Source organism: Tuber melanosporum (genome assembly GCF_000151645.1).
Source record: "Tuber melanosporum whole genome shotgun sequence assembly, scaffold_126, strain Mel28".
NCBI classification, from domain to species: Eukaryota; Fungi; Ascomycota; class Pezizomycetes; order Pezizales; family Tuberaceae; genus Tuber; species Tuber melanosporum.
This window is the reverse complement of record NW_003298784.1, coordinates 174763-194051: the sequence shown is the minus strand read 5'-3', so window position 1 is coordinate 194051 and position 19289 is coordinate 174763. Positions and strand designations below refer to the sequence as shown.

The window sequence follows — 19289 nt, the reverse complement described above, 5'->3', positions numbered from 1 at the left end:
AAGATTTAAGTACCCCCCTCATGCCCTCAGGTTGCCAGTTTATCTCCTCCCACGAACCTCTTTCAAAACCCCCAATTTATGGCCATTAATTTCTTCCACTAATCACCTATCATACTACTATACTACCGCTAGTTAAGCTATACTCCATCACGTAAGTGCCCAAATTTGTGAAATAAAACCCTAACCCTGGCTCACTGAATATGTGCGTTTTTGATGCGATATCATACAAGCAAGTCGGCATACTTGCATCAGCAAGGGGGTGAGGACGAGCCTGGTGTGGTGCGATCTAGTGCGCAGTAAGTGAAGCAGCTACCCCAGATCAGCAACTCTAGTAGGAGAATTCGACAAAACTGGGACATGGTTCCCACGAGCGGGAAACAAAAGGATCAAAGCAGAGTTTATCCGAGTAAGCAAATAGAAAATGTCGGGGAAACCCGGGAAAATCGGCTGCCCCTTTTTTTAATTCTTCCGAGGACGAGATTGACATCAGCAACCTAGGAAGCTCTGGTGAAGGCATTTGGTGCTGAGTGTACTGGCCTTTCCTATCGTTCACCGGGGGTGTTCGTAAGCCTGCTGAGTCAACACGTCATGTGATAATCGTCACAGTTTTCCAAGATAACCAAGAGCATAAGAGGGACGGATGGCCGGGCGAGTATCATCGGAATTATAACCAAAACAAGGGCCTCTAAAGAGCTAGAAACCCTATAGGTCTGATGTTGACGGATTGTGATAAAAGACAAGAAAAAGTCTAATTTGTCATATATCACACCTTTTCTTCTATGATGGTGCCAACTCCATAAGTTGTGGAAAGCAACTGCCTTTTGAAAAACTCTGGAGGAAGAGTTTCCGGCAGGAGGGAATCTGTCTTCAAGTAGTTTTTTTCGAATCCCATTTGTGGACAAAAAGGAGAATGCACACACCACTACCTGTATTCACTTCGGGTATCGGATCTGATTATTTCTCTCTCCTCCTTCTACCCCCACAACAACGATGCATTCCTAAGACGCCAAACAAGACAAGGGGGGAGAGGAAGAATGCAAAAAAAAGATGAGAAAATGGGGTTCGGCAGGCATTTCCAGACTGGTTGGAAATATAAGAGAAGGCATCCGGTAGTCCTTCCGATGGTAAGCACACTTCGCGAGGCAACCACGTGCCATTGAGAAGAGCCACATATGAGACTAACTTAGACGTTCCCTCGTTGTCCTTTCAGGACAGTAATATCTCAGTATGATAGTCTCCGGATACAACAGTCGGCCTGACAAGGTGTGGTAGTGGTTTTCAGGAGCAGAGGTAGGACTATGGGTAGTGGTGAGGGAGTGGAAGATGTGGGCTGGTAGGGGATGCTGGAGGTATAGTATCCACGCGGACACATACATACTAGGCAGGACACGCCATCTCCCCCTGTACTAGCACGGGGATTTTTCCTTCCATAAATTTCCCTCGTTTCTGTACTTTTACCTCTAATATCCTCTCACCTTATTGAGAAGCTTCTCGCTCCTCACAGAATTATTCTCTTGTCTTTTGTACCCTCTTTCTCTCAACTCCGCTCCGCCCCCAATTTAATCATTTCCATTTTCAACAGAAGAAGGAGGGGGAGAGGCGAGTGATGCTTCATGACTAGTTCCTCACCTACATCTATTCTGGAAACTGGGCGATAGGGGCGAATGAGCTGTTTTGATCTCATTGATGAAGTATTTAAACACATCATTGATTTAGGGATAAATTTTCGGCTTGTAATTGTGGTCTTAAAATGGTGGCCCCTTTGGGCGCGTTCGAAAATCTAGAGATGTAATGCTAGGATGGTAACTATATCCTGAGCACTATAGGGTTATGAAGTATTTGTCGAGAGGGGGAAGATGGGGTGAGCCCAAGTTCAGTGGACTTACGAATGGAATTCACATTCCGAGTGATGGAATAATCAAGCACTGTGCTATTGTGAGAGGTGCTAGAAATGGTAGAAGAAGAAAAGAGAGATTATCAAATTTATCATCGGTTGTCGTCGGTTGGGAAAGTTACGAGAATATTTTGCGGGTGTTTTCACGTCCAAGTTAGGGTAATTTACCAAGGAGGTCCTCCGGACGTGTCTTTCTTTAGTTACCACAGAAGTATCATACTAAAGAGAATGGAGATATGCATTGAGGAAGACGAGCACATGAAATGTTGGTGTTGACATCTTTTCGGTCAAGGAGTAGCTTCACCGCCCCTCCACATCCTTCTGAGACCCACAAGAGTGATGTTGGGCATTTTTGTCCGGTATGTCGGCGCTAGAATTATCTCGCTCTAGTAGTGGCTCCACTACTCCTGCGTCCACATTACTGGAAGCCTATGAGTGGGTGTCCGGCCTCCTTTGTCTGGAATATCGGGATATGGCCTCTCGGGGAGCTGGTTGGCTACAAATGCATGCCCATACGTAGAGAATAATGCTGCGGAGAGAGGTTGACCAGTTAGCTAGAGTTCCGGAGTGCAGGATGTTGGCTTAAGAATGTTTCAACGACGGTATTCCACCTTTCTTATTTTATCTGGTTCGACACGCTGGCCTTGAAAACCTTTCCATCATAGATATTTCATTTTCTTTTACTTTAATCAGACCAATCAAGCGATCACCTCAGATCTCAATCTAATTTATTCTCCTTTCCTTAAGTCTCTCCTTTTTACTGTGTAAAACCTCCGACATGACCATTGCCTCCATTTCGACGACCGTTTTTCCCATTTTTATCACCATCCATTCCCAAACATCCACACTCCCACGCATAACTACGAATTAACCGATAACTCCAACACATAGGTTTGGTGAGGTTCCGTGTTACCAGAGAAAGTAAAGTTAAAGTTATTAGGTACATCGAGGGAGCCAATCTTATCTCTGAAAACTAGGAACATTCCGTGCTTTTAAATGTTGAGAGGGGAGTGGAAAAACGGGGCGTCGAAGGACCTAGTGCCGGTGAGCTTGGGCTCAATATGTTGAATTCCTGGGATCCCAACAAAGCCTATCATAACTTCAACATTACTTGCAGCCCAGCTGACAGCCCATAGCCCAGAAAAAACTCTTTTCAAAAATTCTCGGGGGTCTACTTGCCTTACGGTAGACCATTAAGTTGGTATTGTACTCAAGAGTTCCCTGAAAGGCCCCATCCAATGCTAATTAATCAGGGACTGGATTTGATGGAGCGGTACCCCCAGAGACTCGTATTGTGGGTGCTGAGAGCCTCGTTGCCGTTTAGAGTGAGGGGAAAGAGGGGCCTTAAATATTAATAGTTCTCTACTGGGTAAGGGGTTCTTTTCGGGAGTTGGCATCCAGACAAACTTCACAACACCTCGCCGAACAAGGGATAGTATTCCGGGATACTGAATGCGGTTGCGTTCAGAATCTCTCTTGATAGTGGTTCTCGCCGTTCCAGGATTTGGCCAAAATGGGCCGGGGCCAATGTGGGAAGGTAGAGGCAATTGACTAAGATTACCTTTCAGCGAAAACAAGAACGGGCGGATGAGATGAAGGTGAAAATAGAAAGTTGGAGATTTTTTCTCTCAAGAACTAAAATCTTTCCATAAACTACGGTGTCTATTTCTCCGGCCCACACGGTTCGCCTCTCTCTCACAATCTCCTAACACGCCTTGAGCTGGGGTAGCCCCCTTATAGTGAATCAATGAATTGTCCAAGACGAAATGTGGGAACCCTATTATGAAAACGCGTGTTAACAACCCTGAGTCCACAACCATAGCTGACAATATAGCAGTCTCCGGTACACCACAATTACCAGCCATACTATAAGCGTCGTTTACTACACGTAGTCCACACCTTTTTGCTGCAATAATCGCAATTCTGGGGGCTTCAAGTATGATAGATAAAATGTCTGAATAACAAGATAACCAAGCGTATACACGGATGCCGATATCCTAGAAACAAAATGGTTACAAATCCTTAAGTATATCATATCAAAAGGATAGCTTGCCCTTGATATTCGGGTTGAAGACTTTCCCTTCACAACATCGTGCCCACAAACCATAAAAACGAGAATGAGAGGGGCAATATGGCTGTTTCTGAACTTCCCATAAAATTCTCTATTCCGCGCCGCCCGACCCGCGCCTCTCATTACAGTGTATGCGAGGGTACTTAGCTCCTCTTGTTTCGACCAGGCACTCCCGCTGTGTCGACAAAATACCCGAATGTTGATTTGATGTTGAATGGTCTTGTAGGTCTATCCTCTGTTCCATAATCAGGGTCTTCCTGCTATGTGGTGTTGTGTATATTTGTTGTAGGGATGTGTGCGTTATGGGCTAAGCTGACAAATAGTTGTGGAGAAATGGGCTGGCCTTGTGGACATGACCAGCGAAGTGATAGAGCCGAGATCCTTTAATTTCTAGACAGGCAGCCACCAGAGGCGGCTTAACAGCTTTCGAAACTCTCCTAGGGTATGACAAGTGATGGAGGAATGGAATCCGTTATTTATGGATTACGGGGGATTGGACCAGACAGTCACCAAGTTGCGGACAGTCACAAAGTTACGGAATTTCTTCGATTTTCCCACAGAACCCCGACAAATAGGAACGGGTATAAAGTCCCACCACTTCTCTCTCTTTTCCTCCCCTGCCCTCTTTCCTCCTCACAATCGGTCTCCTCCAATCTTTTCACTTGACTTCGATACAACTGCTCCCAATGACCTCGAGCTCGACAAACACCTTCCCCTCTCTTTCCCAACGTAACTTCGAAACGTTTTGCCTTCGGCGTATCACCCTCTTCTTCTACCTTTTCTTCTCCCTCGTTTCTGCCTCGGGAATTATCGTGCGTGATGTCAAGAAGATTACCGACTCTCTTAGTGCAGAGGGAAGCGCTATGAGAAACTTGACATACCAAACTGATGCTTTCACTAGCAATAACTGCTCTGTTCTCGGCGCGCTTCTCATCCAAACTATTCTAGTTGAGAGAAATATCAATCAAGTGGTTATGGATATCTCACGACATTATGGTTCAATCTCTGACGCCGATTGCTCCAAGGTTAAGGCGGAAATCTCGAACATGCTTCCAGCTCATGCAAGTGGGCTCTATCAGGCTACTTCTAAAGTACATCCCCATCTTCCACAATTTAAACTTTGTAAATACTGACTGATTGATTGTAGAAACCTGATTTTGTTGCGTGCGGAGTGACCACTAGGCTGATCCAAAGTCAAATGGTGGACATGAGGGCTGGCACTGCCTTTATATTCGTGGGCCTTGGTCCCAAGGTTTCTGGTACTTGCAGTAACGATATTACTGCTCTTGGTAGCCTGCTTCTCGGCTATTGGGATTCGGCCATTGCAGATTGTTGGTGATTTATTCCGCTTGGTATAGATTTTGGGATAGCCAAGCTAACTGTAGCAGATAATGAACGAGAACAAATGGGCATTTGGGGGGTTTTTGAGGATATTATCTTTGGATGGATGTGACGGCGCTTGCGGTGGAAAAGGGTGAAGAGCGTTTTCCTACGATTTTATTTATATTTTCTATATCTTATCTTCTGCATCATAGATCATGTTCCCTGTGTTCATCAGAGATAGGGTAAAATTTATGAGAGAGATTTTTTACTACAAATCTACAATATGTCTGGCTTTATAAAACAATAATTATTATAGACATGTGCCTTTCTTCACTTGTTAGGTTTGACAAAATAAATATCTACTCATTCTTTTGTCACTCCCTGTTGCTCCTAAATAGAAGTGAATATACCAATACTCTGGCATTTCTCCTGCATACTTCACATTTGTGCTGTTGGGTTCGCTGCCCGGGGAAGGGGCCACGACGTCAAACGTCAGCCCCCAGTTAAAGGCATACCCCCTTCTTCGCCGAGCTCGCAGTTTCCACTTTCCCTTGACAGGATCGGGCTATAGCAACGTCAGACTATCTCCCGGAGGGAAATTGAGCATCCTGAGGTGGGTTATGGCTCGCCAGTTTGTTTACCAAATACTTGGGTTGAGTATTTTTTTTTCCTTTTTAACCATTTCTACAATCGTGCTTGCGTCTACTGCCTATAGCTTTTCGAGACTCTCAGGTATGGGTAGGTGACTTCAAGCCCGAGTTACCTTCGATAATGGACCGCGGAGAAACAATAATACTGTTTTTTTTGGGGAAAGGGAAAAAGGGAAAAAACCAACCCGGGAGAGTCTCTCCCGAAAATGACGCTTTGAGTATGGTACACATCCGATACGAACTTTGCAGTTTGAATTTAACCCACTACAAACATATATTCGATGCATTCCCCAATAAGACCAGCGCATCGGCGAGCACCAAATATGAGACACGAAAATATAATCCAAACCTGACAGATGAACCAAGATAGGCCACTAAGCAGCCTTTTTCAACCTCGACTCCCAGCCTAATCTCATGCTTGAAACCGGGAATAAATAATCTCCTTCCCCCTCCCGACAGCCCAAACAACCAACATACATACCTACCCAAAAAGAACCACAACGCACAACCCACACCCAGAAAATTCCCCAACTATCGAAAAAAAAGCAAAAACACAAGCAAAATGCCAAACCAAACAAACACTACCCCCCAATCACCGCGTCCAGCGGGTAGCCATACCTTCCTGCGCGTCCTCTCGACACACCCGGACGAGCTCCGAGTGCTGGTCGAAGTGTGGACAGCGGCCCTGGCAGATCCGGAAACACCGGCGCCCGAGCTTCGGAGGATCAACGCCAATGTTCACCTCGTTGGCTGGGGATTGATGGAGTTGCGTGAGACTGTAAGGGCAAGGATGAGGGCTTTGGAAGCCGAGGGGTATGGGAGGGGGGGCGCGGCATTGGCAAGAGAAATGAGAGAAAGACAGCGCGAAGGTATAAATTAACTGTTTTCCTGGGAGGGTATCATAATTGAATTTTAGGTTACGGTGGATTGTGCAATTTTTTTGTGTCGTATCATGTCGTAGACAAGGACGAATACAGCGTCACTGGTAAGTTAAACCCGGCCAAGGAAGGCAAATAATTTTTGGTATAATGCTGGTGTAGTAACCCACCAGCCGTTTGTAAGCGACAAATTCTCCGTCAGAGTGCAGTCGTACAATACCGCGGCTGCTCCACGAGAAAAGGAAATAAAAACTGCCTCAAAGGGAGATGTTCACAATCTTTAGTACGAGCTTGGTGCATGGATATAGCATCTCTCGGTATAGTAGTGTTTGTCGAATGTTCCAACAGAACATACACCCCCGCAATCCCGCCCTTTTGGAGGGGACCGGTGGTTGCGGGCGGGGCTAAGGGATAGAGCCCAGCGACTAAGTTCCGGCACTCTTGTCCCTACGATAATCAACCGTGATTCCGAAACTCTCTTGCAGGAAAATCTCTGGCTACATAATAACATTATTAAGGAAAAGGTAATGGAGTAATCCCGATAGCAGGCACACTGGAGCATGTGTGGTTGTGCGGAGACAAGAGCAGTTGCCCCGCAAGGGAGGATGCAAGTTAGCATTATATGACATTGTGTTTGAGTGTGCACTGCCTCTTGGCATACATATCTTTCTTTCTATACCTCATTATAATCAGTCATCCATCTCTCCTCCTAGAACAGACACGCTTTCATCTCTTTTTGAGCCAGCCATCACAACTTCATCCACGACGCACGTTTTCTCTTCTTCGGATCGTATCATTATCAAAAATTTCGACACTTCTCACTTTAGCCAAAAAAGCGGTTCTCGAGCTCTTACTTGTTTCTTCCTTCTCCTCTCTCCCGGTAGTGCCTTCTACACGTTTCTAGGTTAAGGTCTCTTGTCCGTTAAGCTGTAGGATCGAGTTGACAATATTCATTCATTTTGGCAATAAATAAGGACGCTGGAAGGGAATGAACTTCTCTTTTTAGCCCTAGGTGGAGATATAGAGCTTTTCGCCGGGAGTCCAGCTTTCTACATTTTGTCAGCTTGTGGATTAAAGCGCGATTTGGCATGTGTGATACCTCTGGTGGCGACTTGAGACCAAGGGGGAGATAGAAACAATTCATTGGTAGACCTTCTCACCGCCTAGTAGGAAGTTATACCAGCCCTAGATCTTCCAGCAAGTCAATCGCTAATGAATAATAGACAGATCTCAGAAGAAACATTCCCAAATACATGTTGGCTGTGCTGTTTCTCTTGCTCTTAGTTTGTACTTTCTTTCCCCCGCGCTCCACCCCGCCGGGCTCGCCAGCGCGGCCAATTCCTTATATTTTGATGAATTCCTCTTCCGAAAAATTTCCACAATGCGATTCTAGTAGCAGCGACACCACCGCATGTGGTCCAGATTCTCACGAAAATTTCCCCCTCAAACATCCCCCAAATATAGGGGAGCTATGCAAGCTGTCGAAGCGAAGTTATCAACCTTGAAGGGCTAGGCGAAAGAGGAAAATATAGCGGTTCTCTCTAACACATTCCCGGCGACCCCCTCCCCCGGTGCAGTTCATATTCCGCTATACCTGACCGGCTAATTAGAGAAGCTCCTAGAGTGGAATGTTTAAGGCTAATAACATCAGCTAGTGGTTTTCAGTGCAGGGGAATTGGGCATTATTGACAATAGGGGAAGAGATGATCCTACTAAAGAGGAAAGCGGTTAGGGGCATAAAAAAAGTAGAAAATAAATATACTTCCCTCCCGACCCCAGACACTTTTATGTTCTCGTAGTTCGAACATCATCAAGTCACTCGGTGGGTCAATAATGGAGCCGACACAATCAATCACGTGCTGCTAAACTAGGGACGGTATCTGAGTGATACAGTATGATAACCCGTTGGATCTAAAGAAGCTATTCCGATTAATTTGAAAACCAAACCCAATACCGGAAACCAAGGGGCTGTTTCAAACCATAAGTTTGCGACGCTTATATGAGGAAACCGACCAATAAGAACCCCCAAAATCGATTATATAAGCGTCCCAAATCACTACTCGAAAGCCCAACCTCGTCTGCTCCATACAATCGCTAATCCTATACATCACCACAGAATATGCCAGGCTCAAGCAACAGCTTCCCGCCCAGCACCAGGGCTAGTATTGTGGGGGCTCGCTATCGTGGGGGGGGAAAACCAGGTTTATAGAGGTTTCCGATGTAAATTTCTATCTTTGTGTTGTATTTAGTGCTCCAAGGGTTTTGGCCAAGTAACTGTTGTGGGAGATGTTTGTGGGAGCAAACTTTCTAGAAGTGTACATAACATAAGGGTCTCTCTCCTCATCTCTCTTTAGATTCGGACCAACGCGGAGACGAAAAGGACGAACACACGAGCGAACGAAAAACACGAAGTGCAAGGGAGGGGACGAGCACGTATCGATCTTTAACGATAATTGTTTTTCTCTTCTAATCTGTTTGCTTCTTTCGCTCTTTTACTTGGCGATCCTGTGATGTCTTTCCAACCTTACTATTTCCTCGTTCGGACGGGTGACGCTCTTTCGTTATTTATCCAAGAAAACAATAGAAAATCACCGAATCATGTTTTCTACTTTCTACCGTAACTATAATAGGGCAGAGAACTTGAGCAGAGTAACACACAGGGTCTAAGGACCTCAAAGCAAACTCATGAATAATCCTCGAGCCGGTGAAAACACCAACTAAACTCCCGATGAAAACGTATCTACAAAATATTTTTTTACTTAACCCATGAAGAATGTCATCCCAGGCCACCGCTACCCCCACCTACCGGGTCCCGAACGGCCCCCCTCGTGCCACACATGATCATAGGCTGGGGTGGAAGTTTTCCATGCTCGGCTTGATAGGGCATTAGCTATCTCCGAGGACCCGAACACCGCGGTTTAGTAGCGCGATATGATGTTCTCAAGTTGCGCTGTGTAGATGTGTTTGCCAATTTTCCAACGCTAAGAAACTGAGATAAGGAAATACTGGGAACAGCATAAAGGAAAACCCAAGTAACAGGAAAGTACAACGCCAAAGGAGAGTTGAGCGATACAGCAGCTTGACTCATGATACCGAGATTCCACTGGCAGAGGCTTTGGTGAGGTTGTCGCTGCCCTTGCCCGGGGAGATCGTTACGACCGATATCTCCAAATCAAGGCAGGCTATCGGTTGGGAGCCTGAGTTGGCCTGCCGTTCGGTCGGTAACGACTCCCACCCAGGTCCAGGCAGGCTGATATGTAGCTAATGGGTGCGGCGCTGGCCTACCTGGAAGCGCTTTGATAGAGATATTCGCTCCTGGCTTGAGTACTCAATGTACCTCTTATATGCATTGGAACGCCAGCGCCCCAGTGTTTGGATTTCGCTTTCAGAGATTCCTACTTCTGCTGCCCATGTGGCAGCTCCTCTACGGAAACTGTGTCCATTCCACATCCCCTGGCCGAGTCCAGCATTGAGTGCTAGTTGTTGAAGCTTTAGTACTACGTACTCACGGGTGAATGCTTGTTGTCTCTCTGTTCCGATACAGAACAGTGGTGCATGGGGTGGTCTGTGTGTATCCAGGGCGAAGAATTCTCTCATAGCATATATCGGACATGCCATATCATAGGTTGCGGCTATTGTGAGGTTTATCCCTTTGCGAAAAGGGTCTGTTTTTGATGCTGGGAGTATCACTTCCATATATCGCCCGCTGGCTCGTATCACGATACTACCTTTGGTCAAAAACCAGTTTGAGAAGGTTGGGCCCAAGTCTCTATCTGCCTGCTTGTAGGTAAATTCTCCGACTTGCAGGAATCCTGCGAATGCTAGGGTGAATGCAGCCTTGAGAGCTATGTTGTCATAGTTCGCTGGTCTTAGGCACTGCAGAATACGGAGGAGGTAAGGACGGGACAGTGGCGTCCGTGTGCGGCGCTCAGGTTTACTGTGGTCGCACTTTATTCCTTGAATTGTGCGCTCGAGTCGGGGGTCCGAGAATGTGTAGCAATCAATTCTGAGATCAAGCTGGTATGACCTGACTCCTGCGAGGTATAGCTTCATAGTTTTTACTTTTACTGTTCCTGCCAGGGAACAAAGCCATTCAATCAGCCAGGTGGGCTTCGCTGGAAAGCACCCCCCATTTTGGTGTTGGAAGTCTGATAGTGCACAGAATATGGTGAAGCGGGATCTTGGGGTTTCATAATTGCGCCGTGTTGATGGTACCAGCCCATGCCACAAGTAGTAGGCTGCTACTTCTGACAGCCCCGATTCCTGAATGTTCGAAATCCACGTTGTTGGGGGCTGGATGTGGGGGATAGTAACTGTGGTGCGATGTCAGCAATTCGGTTAGTTTCTACTCGTGATAACGCATCTGCCAAGGCATTATCTTTGGTCGAAACCCATATTGATTTTCCTTGAATAGTATGATTGGTGAGTCCATGCACAACAGCTTTATTGTCAACATGGATTATTAGTCGTTTGCCTATCCAGTCTGCTCCCCAATGCAAGAGTACTTGTTCTACAGCTCACATTTCTTGCGTATTGATGTGTTCCCGTCCTTTTGCCAGGGATGCTGGAAAGGAGATTGAGAACGCTGAATCTCGCTGAGGATAGGACTGGTTTTCAGGTAGGTAGAATGCGCCCAATCCTTTTGTACTGGCGGCATCTGACCAGGCACGGATGACCTCTCGCCTCATTTTCGCTATTGACCTCTCTGGTGCCACTGATAGTGCTTCTGCCCACCAGGTTAGGTCTCTCTGTGCCTCCCTTAATATCCGTCGCTGTTGGTGTCTGGCCCTGGGTGGGAAGAAAAGCTCCATGTTATATAGGCGTCTGAGAAAGGTTCTACCAAGGGGTATCACGGTTGAGACGAAATTCAGGTAACCTGTAATCTTTTGTATCTTGAGGAGTGATAGGGACTTCTGGTCTGTTGTGTTTTGGACGATGGCGGGTGCTTTGAAAAGCTTCTTTTCTGGCAGGTGGATCACCATGCGCTCGGTGTCGAACTCAATGCCGGCAACGCTTACTACCTTTCCCTCCTCGTTTTTAGAGGTTTTGATTGTGAGTCCTACCTTGTCGCAGAGATTAGAGAATATTTCGCTGAAGATGTCAGGATTTTTGCCAGCGGGGAGTGCCAAGAGAAAGTCGTCGAGATGGTGGATAACTATGGGCCTGGTATTCTGCTGCTTCAGCTGATCATCGAGGATCTAGTGAAAAACCTCCGTGAATTGGTTGAAAAGATATGGGGCCGTTCGCAGGCCGAATGGGAGGAACCTTTCAGCATAGTATCGGTTCTCGCAATGGAATCCAAGTAGTGGTGAGTCCTCCAGTGATACAGGTATATGTCGAAAAGCTGACTCAAAATCCCGCTTCACTAGAATACAGTCTTTTCCGAGCTCCTGCACAGCTCTTATACCCTCGTTGATTCCACTATAAACTATTCCACCGTAGGGCTGGGGGATTCCGCAGTTAATAGCTGTCGAGAGACCTGTTGGATAAGACAGGTGGTGGATTCGCCTTTTGCTACTATCGGCCTTGTCCGCCAGTCCTAGTGGTGATGCAGTGTAGTGGTTTGGCAGGCTTGTGCGATTGGGGTATAGTTCTAACCGTTTATTCTTCATCTCAGACTCTATGTCTTGAGCTACTAGATCTGGGTTTTCTTCACCGCTCGCCAGGTTGGGGTGGATCACAATCCCATTGCGCTAGCCCTCATAGCCGATTCGTGTACCATAATGGCAAATGCCAACGATTGCTGTTATGACCTGCTGGTCGGGGTACTCTCTAGTAAGCCCCTTCCATCCATTCGCTTTCAACTGCCCTGGTAGCATTGGCATCGTATGGGTGGTAAATAGTGGGTAGTGAATACAGGTATTGGGGTGTAGTTGTTGTTTGCTAACAGGTGAGTACGAATATGAGCCTAGGCTAGAGGCAGTATTGGGTCTGGCTGTAGTAATCTGAGAGGCTTGAGTGGTTGTAAGCTTACAATTATAAAGGTATGAGAGATATGTACAAGGAAGGGGAGGTTGGAAATTGCATGAGTAAGAATAAATTGGAATGATTAGGAAAGCTAACGTCGGTTGTTCCCTGTGTAGGACGGCGGTAGTTGTCCAGTACTATCTCCTGAAGGACATTGTGGTACTCGGTGGTTTCTACCACACGAGATACAAGAATGTTGGTAGCGGCACTGCATTGACCGGCCTTCCCAGTAGTTCCAATTCCTGCATGCTTGCAAGGCCAGGGGTGTGGTGCATGTGGGGATTCGTGCATTCAGAGAGGATGTTGAACTATGTCCGTGGTGTGTCTGGTATTCGGGGGTGCTATAGGGAGCGGTGGTATGTGGACTAAATGGTATATAGCTGTGGCCAGGGACACTCTCCTGAATTGGAAGCTCGCTGAATCTTCGAGTTGGTGCAGGAGCTAACTTTTGGCTTTGAGTCCAGGTGGATATAGGGACCGGGTGTACGAAGCATTTTGAGGCAACTAATTTGCTGTCTAGCTGATGCCATTCCGTTCCATGGTAGATGCGCTGGCCACTGGCTACTCTCTCTCTGTGAAATTGGAAGTGGTAGGCTTTAACACCCTCCCATGCATACTTCTCTAACAGATCATACAGGTTCATTGTGTAGATAGAGAGGGCCGTCGCAAGATCCCCTTGGAGGCTATGAGGGGCGAGCTTGACCAAGATTCCCGAGTATGCAGCCCATAGTTTAAAGAAAATACTCATTTGGTATTCGCTTTCTTTACCATCTCTTTCCGCTTGTTTGAACTCGATGCCGCCAATGTTAATCATGCGCTGAGATTCGGCGCGCTCCTTCTCGCTTGCTAGCAGCCGGTAAATGTTTGTTGGCTTGAACCGGTTTTCGATTATTTGGACTAATGTCCCCCGTTCGACACCTGGGAATAGTACTTCGATGGTGTCCGCAATGGCAGATGCGTTTTCACTCGCTAGTGGGAGGTGGAGTTGGCTGGGATTATACGTACTGAGTAGTCTCGGATTCCTCGTACTCTCGTGGCCCCACTGGGCTTGTTCTTTCAATTGGGCTAGCTCCACCTCCAGTTCAGCAATTCTCATAAGGGTGGAGTTGGGCTCAAGATCCTGAGCTGCTCGGACAACGTCATTGGCATTGGCAGTATTGTTGATGTGGGAAATTGAGTTATGTGATCGAAGTCGTTGGACAACACGGTCTACTATATCTTCTTCGTGTGAGCGTAGGAGTTCCCGCATGGTGCCTAGGCTGATAGTACGATCTGAGACTGTGGGGGATGATGCGAGTAGTTCAGGTTCGTTTTCAGTCGTAGGGGTGGCAGGTGGTGGTCTTGGGATCTCTGGGGATGCTGGGGGCATGCTGGGTAGTCTCTCGTTGCTCTGTGGAGAGTGACTATATTCGGGGATGCTGGGTTCGGGCTCCACGCTGCTGCTTGCGGGTTCGCGGGTTTCGGAAGTGCGTGGATTACTGGGAGCTGGTTCAGGCTGCTGGCCGTATCGGGTTGGAGCTTGTTGAGTACGTGGATTCTTCCGAATTCCACCTTGTGTTCTGCGCCTGGTAGCTGGTGCTGAGGTCCCACCACGTGTGGTAGCTCTTCTGGGGGCCATCGGATTTTTCTCCTGGTGTGCGTTGAGATGCAAAGATGCGAGTGCAAAAACGCGAGCAGTTAATAAAGAACGTGATCTGTGGGAAAGCTGAGAGTGTCGAAGTCTAGCAGCATTCCTGGCGGTGTTCTAATAGGGGTTCACGGACGCAGTCTCCTGGAGCTATGACCCCGCGATGGCCCAGCAACCGGGGATAGGTTTTGCCGGCCATCTTCAAGACACTATTCTCTTTCCAAACCGACCTCCGTGCGCCTTGCCCAATTGGCGATAGGTTGTCCCAACCTACTATAGATTTTGCCGCATGATGTGGGGAGGGGGGTGAGGGTCTTGAGGTCTGGGATAGAGAGGGAGAGGGGCGTAGCATAGAATTATGGGAAGGTAGAACGTAGAGGGGTTTTCCTCTTAAAGGGATTAAAGGGCGCTACGGCCGATCCAGGGGTTGTTTTTTTTGCGAGATATGATGATAGGGGGGAGGGATCGCTGAATATAAAGTGAACAGCCACACACCCCGTCTAGCGGGCATCGGTAGATGTTGTTATTGGGGTTTAGCGGGCCGTCGGTTGCAACAAGAGGAGTTGCTAGCGCGGTGATAATTCGGATGGAGAAGAGAGCAAAGACGAAGAGAATCAATGGAACGCATCGTAAAGTTTGAACCGTTTCTACATCCGGTTTTAGAGATTTTCTTAATCCAGGAGCTTGCTACGTTGTCAAAGGGGGTGGAGGGGGGAATCTTGGAGCGAGTGAGAATGAGTGCGTGAGGGAAAAGTTGAGGAGATGGGGGGCTGGGACCTAGGCTAGAAAAAGACGCCTATGATATAAAGAGTTTACAAACGTGTAGATTTCTGGTCCACCTAGAGCTTGATATTTCCTACTTTTCCGGAAACCATTCCGCAAAGTCTTCCCGCACTATCCCACCACCTACTCTTTAGAAACAACATTCAGCTGATATGGAAAGGATATAGACACGAAGCCAGCACGGAGTCCCTGCGCCATGTTGTCAAATGCGACACTTTTCCCGCTAGAGCAGAATATTTATGATACAAAAATATACAATGTCAGGTTCTGACCCAATCTTGTCAGGGTGAATTTACTAGGTTTGCTTTTGAGATGATATCATACGGAAATAGCTCACCCACCCCAGACCCCTCTACGGACTATTTGGTGTGCTAAGATGTGCGTTCGTGAATCCGCTCTTCGTAACTTTCCTTGGATGTATCGGTGCAACGCCCGGCGAATACCGATAAAGGAACAACAGTAGTAACATGGAAAAGGAGAAGCATATTGTTGTGGCATAGGAGGAAAATCGCACTGCGAACGCCAGATAATAGCTCCGTCTGTCATAAATCCCATGAGCGAGCTCATCACCGGACGGGTTGATCCACATCTTTACGATCCGACATGGTGGAGATCCTATAGAGGACAAGCCAGGGTGCGTGTACGACGAAAGATTTAATAGCCATGAAACGTAGTGAGGTCCAATTGGGGCGACGCTATTTGCTCCACAAACATACGCTTCTGAGGGACATCTGCATGCTACAAATCTGAGCAGGGACCTGGGAAAGGTTGCTACACTACCGGTACTCAAGTACAGGGTGGGGCCGGAAAAAAGTTCAATATTAAACGGGTGCTGTAGATTCTATTCAACTTTAGACTTCATAGTTATCAAAAAAATGACGAGAGCTCAAGCGATAACAGAGCCTCACGGATTTTCCCGGTCCTGACTCTTGGCCTGTAACCCGGTTCTTGTATCCCCTAGACTATATGTTCAGATGAAACCACGTACGGGCGGTGCCGATAGATAAATTAGTCACCTGGCTCTATTGAGCAAAATTTGGAGAATCTCAGCTCACCCAGGTAAAGAACGCGACCGATCCATCTATCGACCGTCCCAGTAAGAAAAATGGAGGAATATCATACAAGATCTGCACGGTGGGTTGGGTCCAGTAACGTAGACCAAAGGCTAAGGGTTATATGATTTTGTGCTGAATAGATACTATTTCCTTTCCTTACTCGATTAACCTTTGACATTGTCTACGCGACTGAAAATTTTTATCATCCTATCTCCTAGCTTGTCCGAGCTCGTTCGCCATGGTATGCTCTTTGCTATGAATTGCTAATTCCAGACGCAGATAGATTGTGCCAGTACTGTGTACTAGTACAAAATATCCCCCAGACCCACGGTCGCTGACTCAGTCTGTGAAGTATATAGGCCAAAGGTCGAGTTACCGGTATATTCACTTTTATCGAGGCGCAACAATGAGACTGACAAAAAGTGGATTGAGAGAATCTTAGAGAATAGAGAAACGCATATGAGTATGAGAATAATAAGCGAAAAAGAAAGACAGAGTGAATGGTCTTTTATAGAGAGAAAGTCGGCGAAAAACACAGGTGCCGGTGGAAGAGAAAACCAAAGTATTACAAGATGAAAGAAATCCACCACACTCCCTAATCATCAAACACTACTAACATGAATCCAGCGTAGATATCCAGTATCTGCTCCCATCCGTTTCATCCCCAAATAATCTGTGTTTGCACTGTATATGGTCAAATAGATATATGTTTTCCCAAACACCGAAGGTTGCTGCTGCGGTCCTCGAAACACTAGACCCAGCCATAGTACGTTCCAACACAGGCATTACTATTGATACTGGATGGCACTCGTAGCACAAATTGCGGGAGAGTGCGGTAAACTCCATAAGGGCGATGGAGTTACTGGTATCATAGGAGCTGCCGGAGGTGATAGCGTTATTTGTTGGAGAACTCTGGAGGGTGAGGATTCGGATATGATCTTTGTCATGGAGGATCGTAGGGATGTCCTTTCCTTTGTTGTCCAAAATTTGTGAAAAGGCAGAGGGTTCCATACCGAGCAGGAGATGGTTTTGGTGTTTCTTATCTTTGACTGCAATTAACCCTGTTTTTCTCTCCGCATACAGTACCGGTACTGTACGTTAGATAGAGCGAAGTTTAAAGCGACCGCGGCCCTCTTGTCCTCTCATCCGAACAGATCATCTTTCACCATCGTTCAGTGCGCACACTCAATACCGCTCACAATTACACACGGCGATTGGGGAGATTCACTCTTTAGGCAAATTTGTTTTGTATGGTATCTTGGCAAGCCTATTCCTCATCATCCTGCAGGCTCAGCCAGTTTTACGCAGGTGTCGCATTCACAGTGACGAATAACATTGCGAGAGAACAAAACCCCAGAGCCTACTCTAGTATCGTAACCCAAGATATCCCAGCAACCAGGGAGAGCTACAGGCTTTGTTTGAGGGCAGGAAAACTAGCTAGTCAATCACCGTCCTAGACCAGTATCCAGTAATATCAAAGATGGGCGTGAGTTGTATGTAGTACAACAGGCTCAACGGATCCCTGCCACAGGCTCGTTTTCATGGCACATGGTTGGTTGGAACGAGGCATTCTGTTCGCATCGGGCATAGCCATACGCTCTGTAAAAAAGGCAATTATCTTCTTCAAAAATTTTAAATACCAACCAGTTCCCCCGTCCCCTCTGAGCAGGATTTTGTGAATTTCTTGGCAAATTTCCAGCGCTTTAGAGATGCAAATGGATTCTTCGTGAGTTTTTTTTTTTCTTTTTTAGCTGCTAATTGGGGTACCTCTATAGACCGGGCCTTAGACACCCCCACCATTCAAAAACCTTCCAGCTTGTTTTGACCGATGCCGCAGGGATTGCCCAGCCACTCCCTGCAGAGCTCGGGCCACTTCCACTTTATTTAGTTGATGATTTCTACTGCGTTCTTGGCCCATCACTCGGCCACCCCGCTCGCCAGAGCCACGCAAGCGGATCCACCAATAGCACCCTCGCTTACGACTGCATCAATACCTCCACCACCCAAACGCCTCCCAAGGAAAAGGTCTTTTGTGGATCAAGCAGATGTTCAGGAAATAGGTTTACATCCCCTTCCATTACATGTTTACCCCCTGTTTCAACTAACCCGGAGAAGCGGTCCACACACTTGCTCCCGTCGCTCCTACACTTGTAACGCGCCCGATTGTTCCCGGCGAGACCCGTTCAAGACGAAGCAGGCGCTCAACCGACACTACGAGGTGATACATCTTGGTGAACGGTTTGACTGCCCGGTTCCTGGATGCGAGAACGTTGGCGAAAATGGAATCAAGAGATATGATAATCTAGTTGCTCATATGAGGAACAAGCATGGGGTATCGCCAGCCTGAGCGTCGCATAGTAACTAGTTAGTTGATCTGTTGAGCCACACACTGGATGATGCTTTTTTGGGAATCACTTCTTGTGATATGGATCTATGGTAGTTTTTGTTGTTTTGGCAATTTCTATGTGGTGTCAGATTGGGTTGTGTGCGTAGCTTGAGTTTTATGTTTAAGTTATTGTTTTGAGTCGATTTGGATGTTTGCACCGCGTCTCCCACCTTGCGTTACCTTTCTTTCTATGACAGCGCCGGTATCCCTATGGTGCCGAAAAGATAAAAGTGGAGCAAAGCTGGAGCGTGGGGATATTCAAGAATGTTGTTTCTGCATGCTTGCCATTGCCTTCCTTTTCCTAAAGAACTAAGAAATTTCAAGTAACTGCTACGGTCATGAGAACCATTTCCCGCAACGTTGGAACTACAGAACCTGTAAATTGATAACTGGTGATGTGCCACGTTATACATGTCTTTCTGTTTGGTTCGACGATTTAATCTGGTTTAGAGAGAAGTCCCCGAGTTCCTTCGGGACTAGCTTAGGGAGTGGTCGGTAGCGAGGGCTCGCCTTGGTATAAAAATGCATCAACACGGGCATTGAACCATAGACAACCAGAATCGAGCTGTGAGACTCCGGAATACCTGTTTTTGGGGCAAAGTAGGTAAAGTAACCAAAAGCACGAGCTTTCTCCACACCCCACTATCGTGTCTTT

The 19289-nt window shown here is 46.9% G+C and overlaps 3 protein-coding genes; 2 read left to right on the top strand and 1 right to left on the bottom strand.

Moving 5' to 3' along the window:
- The first annotated feature begins 4414 nt into the window (after positions 1-4414).
- On the top strand, positions 4415-5665 carry GSTUM_00002278001 (uncharacterized protein). XM_002836037.2 has 3 exons: positions 4415-5056; positions 5113-5296; positions 5354-5665. Exons 1-3 carry the CDS (start codon positions 4652-4654, stop codon positions 5416-5418), a joined length of 654 nt encoding a protein of 217 aa, XP_002836083.1. The 5' UTR covers positions 4415-4651; the 3' UTR covers positions 5419-5665.
- A 12262-nt stretch (positions 5666-17927) lies between these two features.
- GSTUM_00002275001 (uncharacterized protein) lies at positions 17928-18775 on the top strand. XM_002836036.2 has 2 exons: positions 17928-18308; positions 18364-18775. Exons 1-2 carry the CDS (start codon positions 18140-18142, stop codon positions 18468-18470), a joined length of 276 nt encoding a protein of 91 aa, XP_002836082.1. The 5' UTR covers positions 17928-18139; the 3' UTR covers positions 18471-18775.
- Positions 18776-18822: 47 nt separating this feature from the next.
- On the bottom strand, positions 18823-19047 carry GSTUM_00002274001 (uncharacterized protein; the record flags this gene model as incomplete). The annotated part of the gene is made up of 1 exon (XM_002836035.1): positions 18823-19047. One exon carries the CDS (start codon positions 19045-19047, stop codon positions 18823-18825), a length of 225 nt encoding a protein of 74 aa, XP_002836081.1.
- Positions 19048-19289: the final 242 nt, after the last annotated feature.

Excerpts from the sequence above, each read along its gene's own strand:
- GSTUM_00002275001 (XM_002836036.2), top strand. The coding sequence starts at position 18,140 with ATGATTTCTACTGCGTTCTTGGCCCATCACTCGGCCACCCCGCTCGCC. Across the intron at positions 18,309-18,363 it reads AGCAGATGTTCAGGAAATAG|CGGTCCACACACTTGCTCCC; the intron begins GTTTACATCCCC and ends AACCCGGAGAAG.
- GSTUM_00002278001 (XM_002836037.2), top strand. The coding sequence starts at position 4,652 with ATGACCTCGAGCTCGACAAACACCTTCCCCTCTCTTTCCCAACGTAAC. Across the intron at positions 5,057-5,112 it reads TCTATCAGGCTACTTCTAAA|AAACCTGATTTTGTTGCGTG; the intron begins GTACATCCCCAT and ends GATTGATTGTAG. Across the intron at positions 5,297-5,353 it reads GGATTCGGCCATTGCAGATT|ATAATGAACGAGAACAAATG; the intron begins GTTGGTGATTTA and ends TAACTGTAGCAG.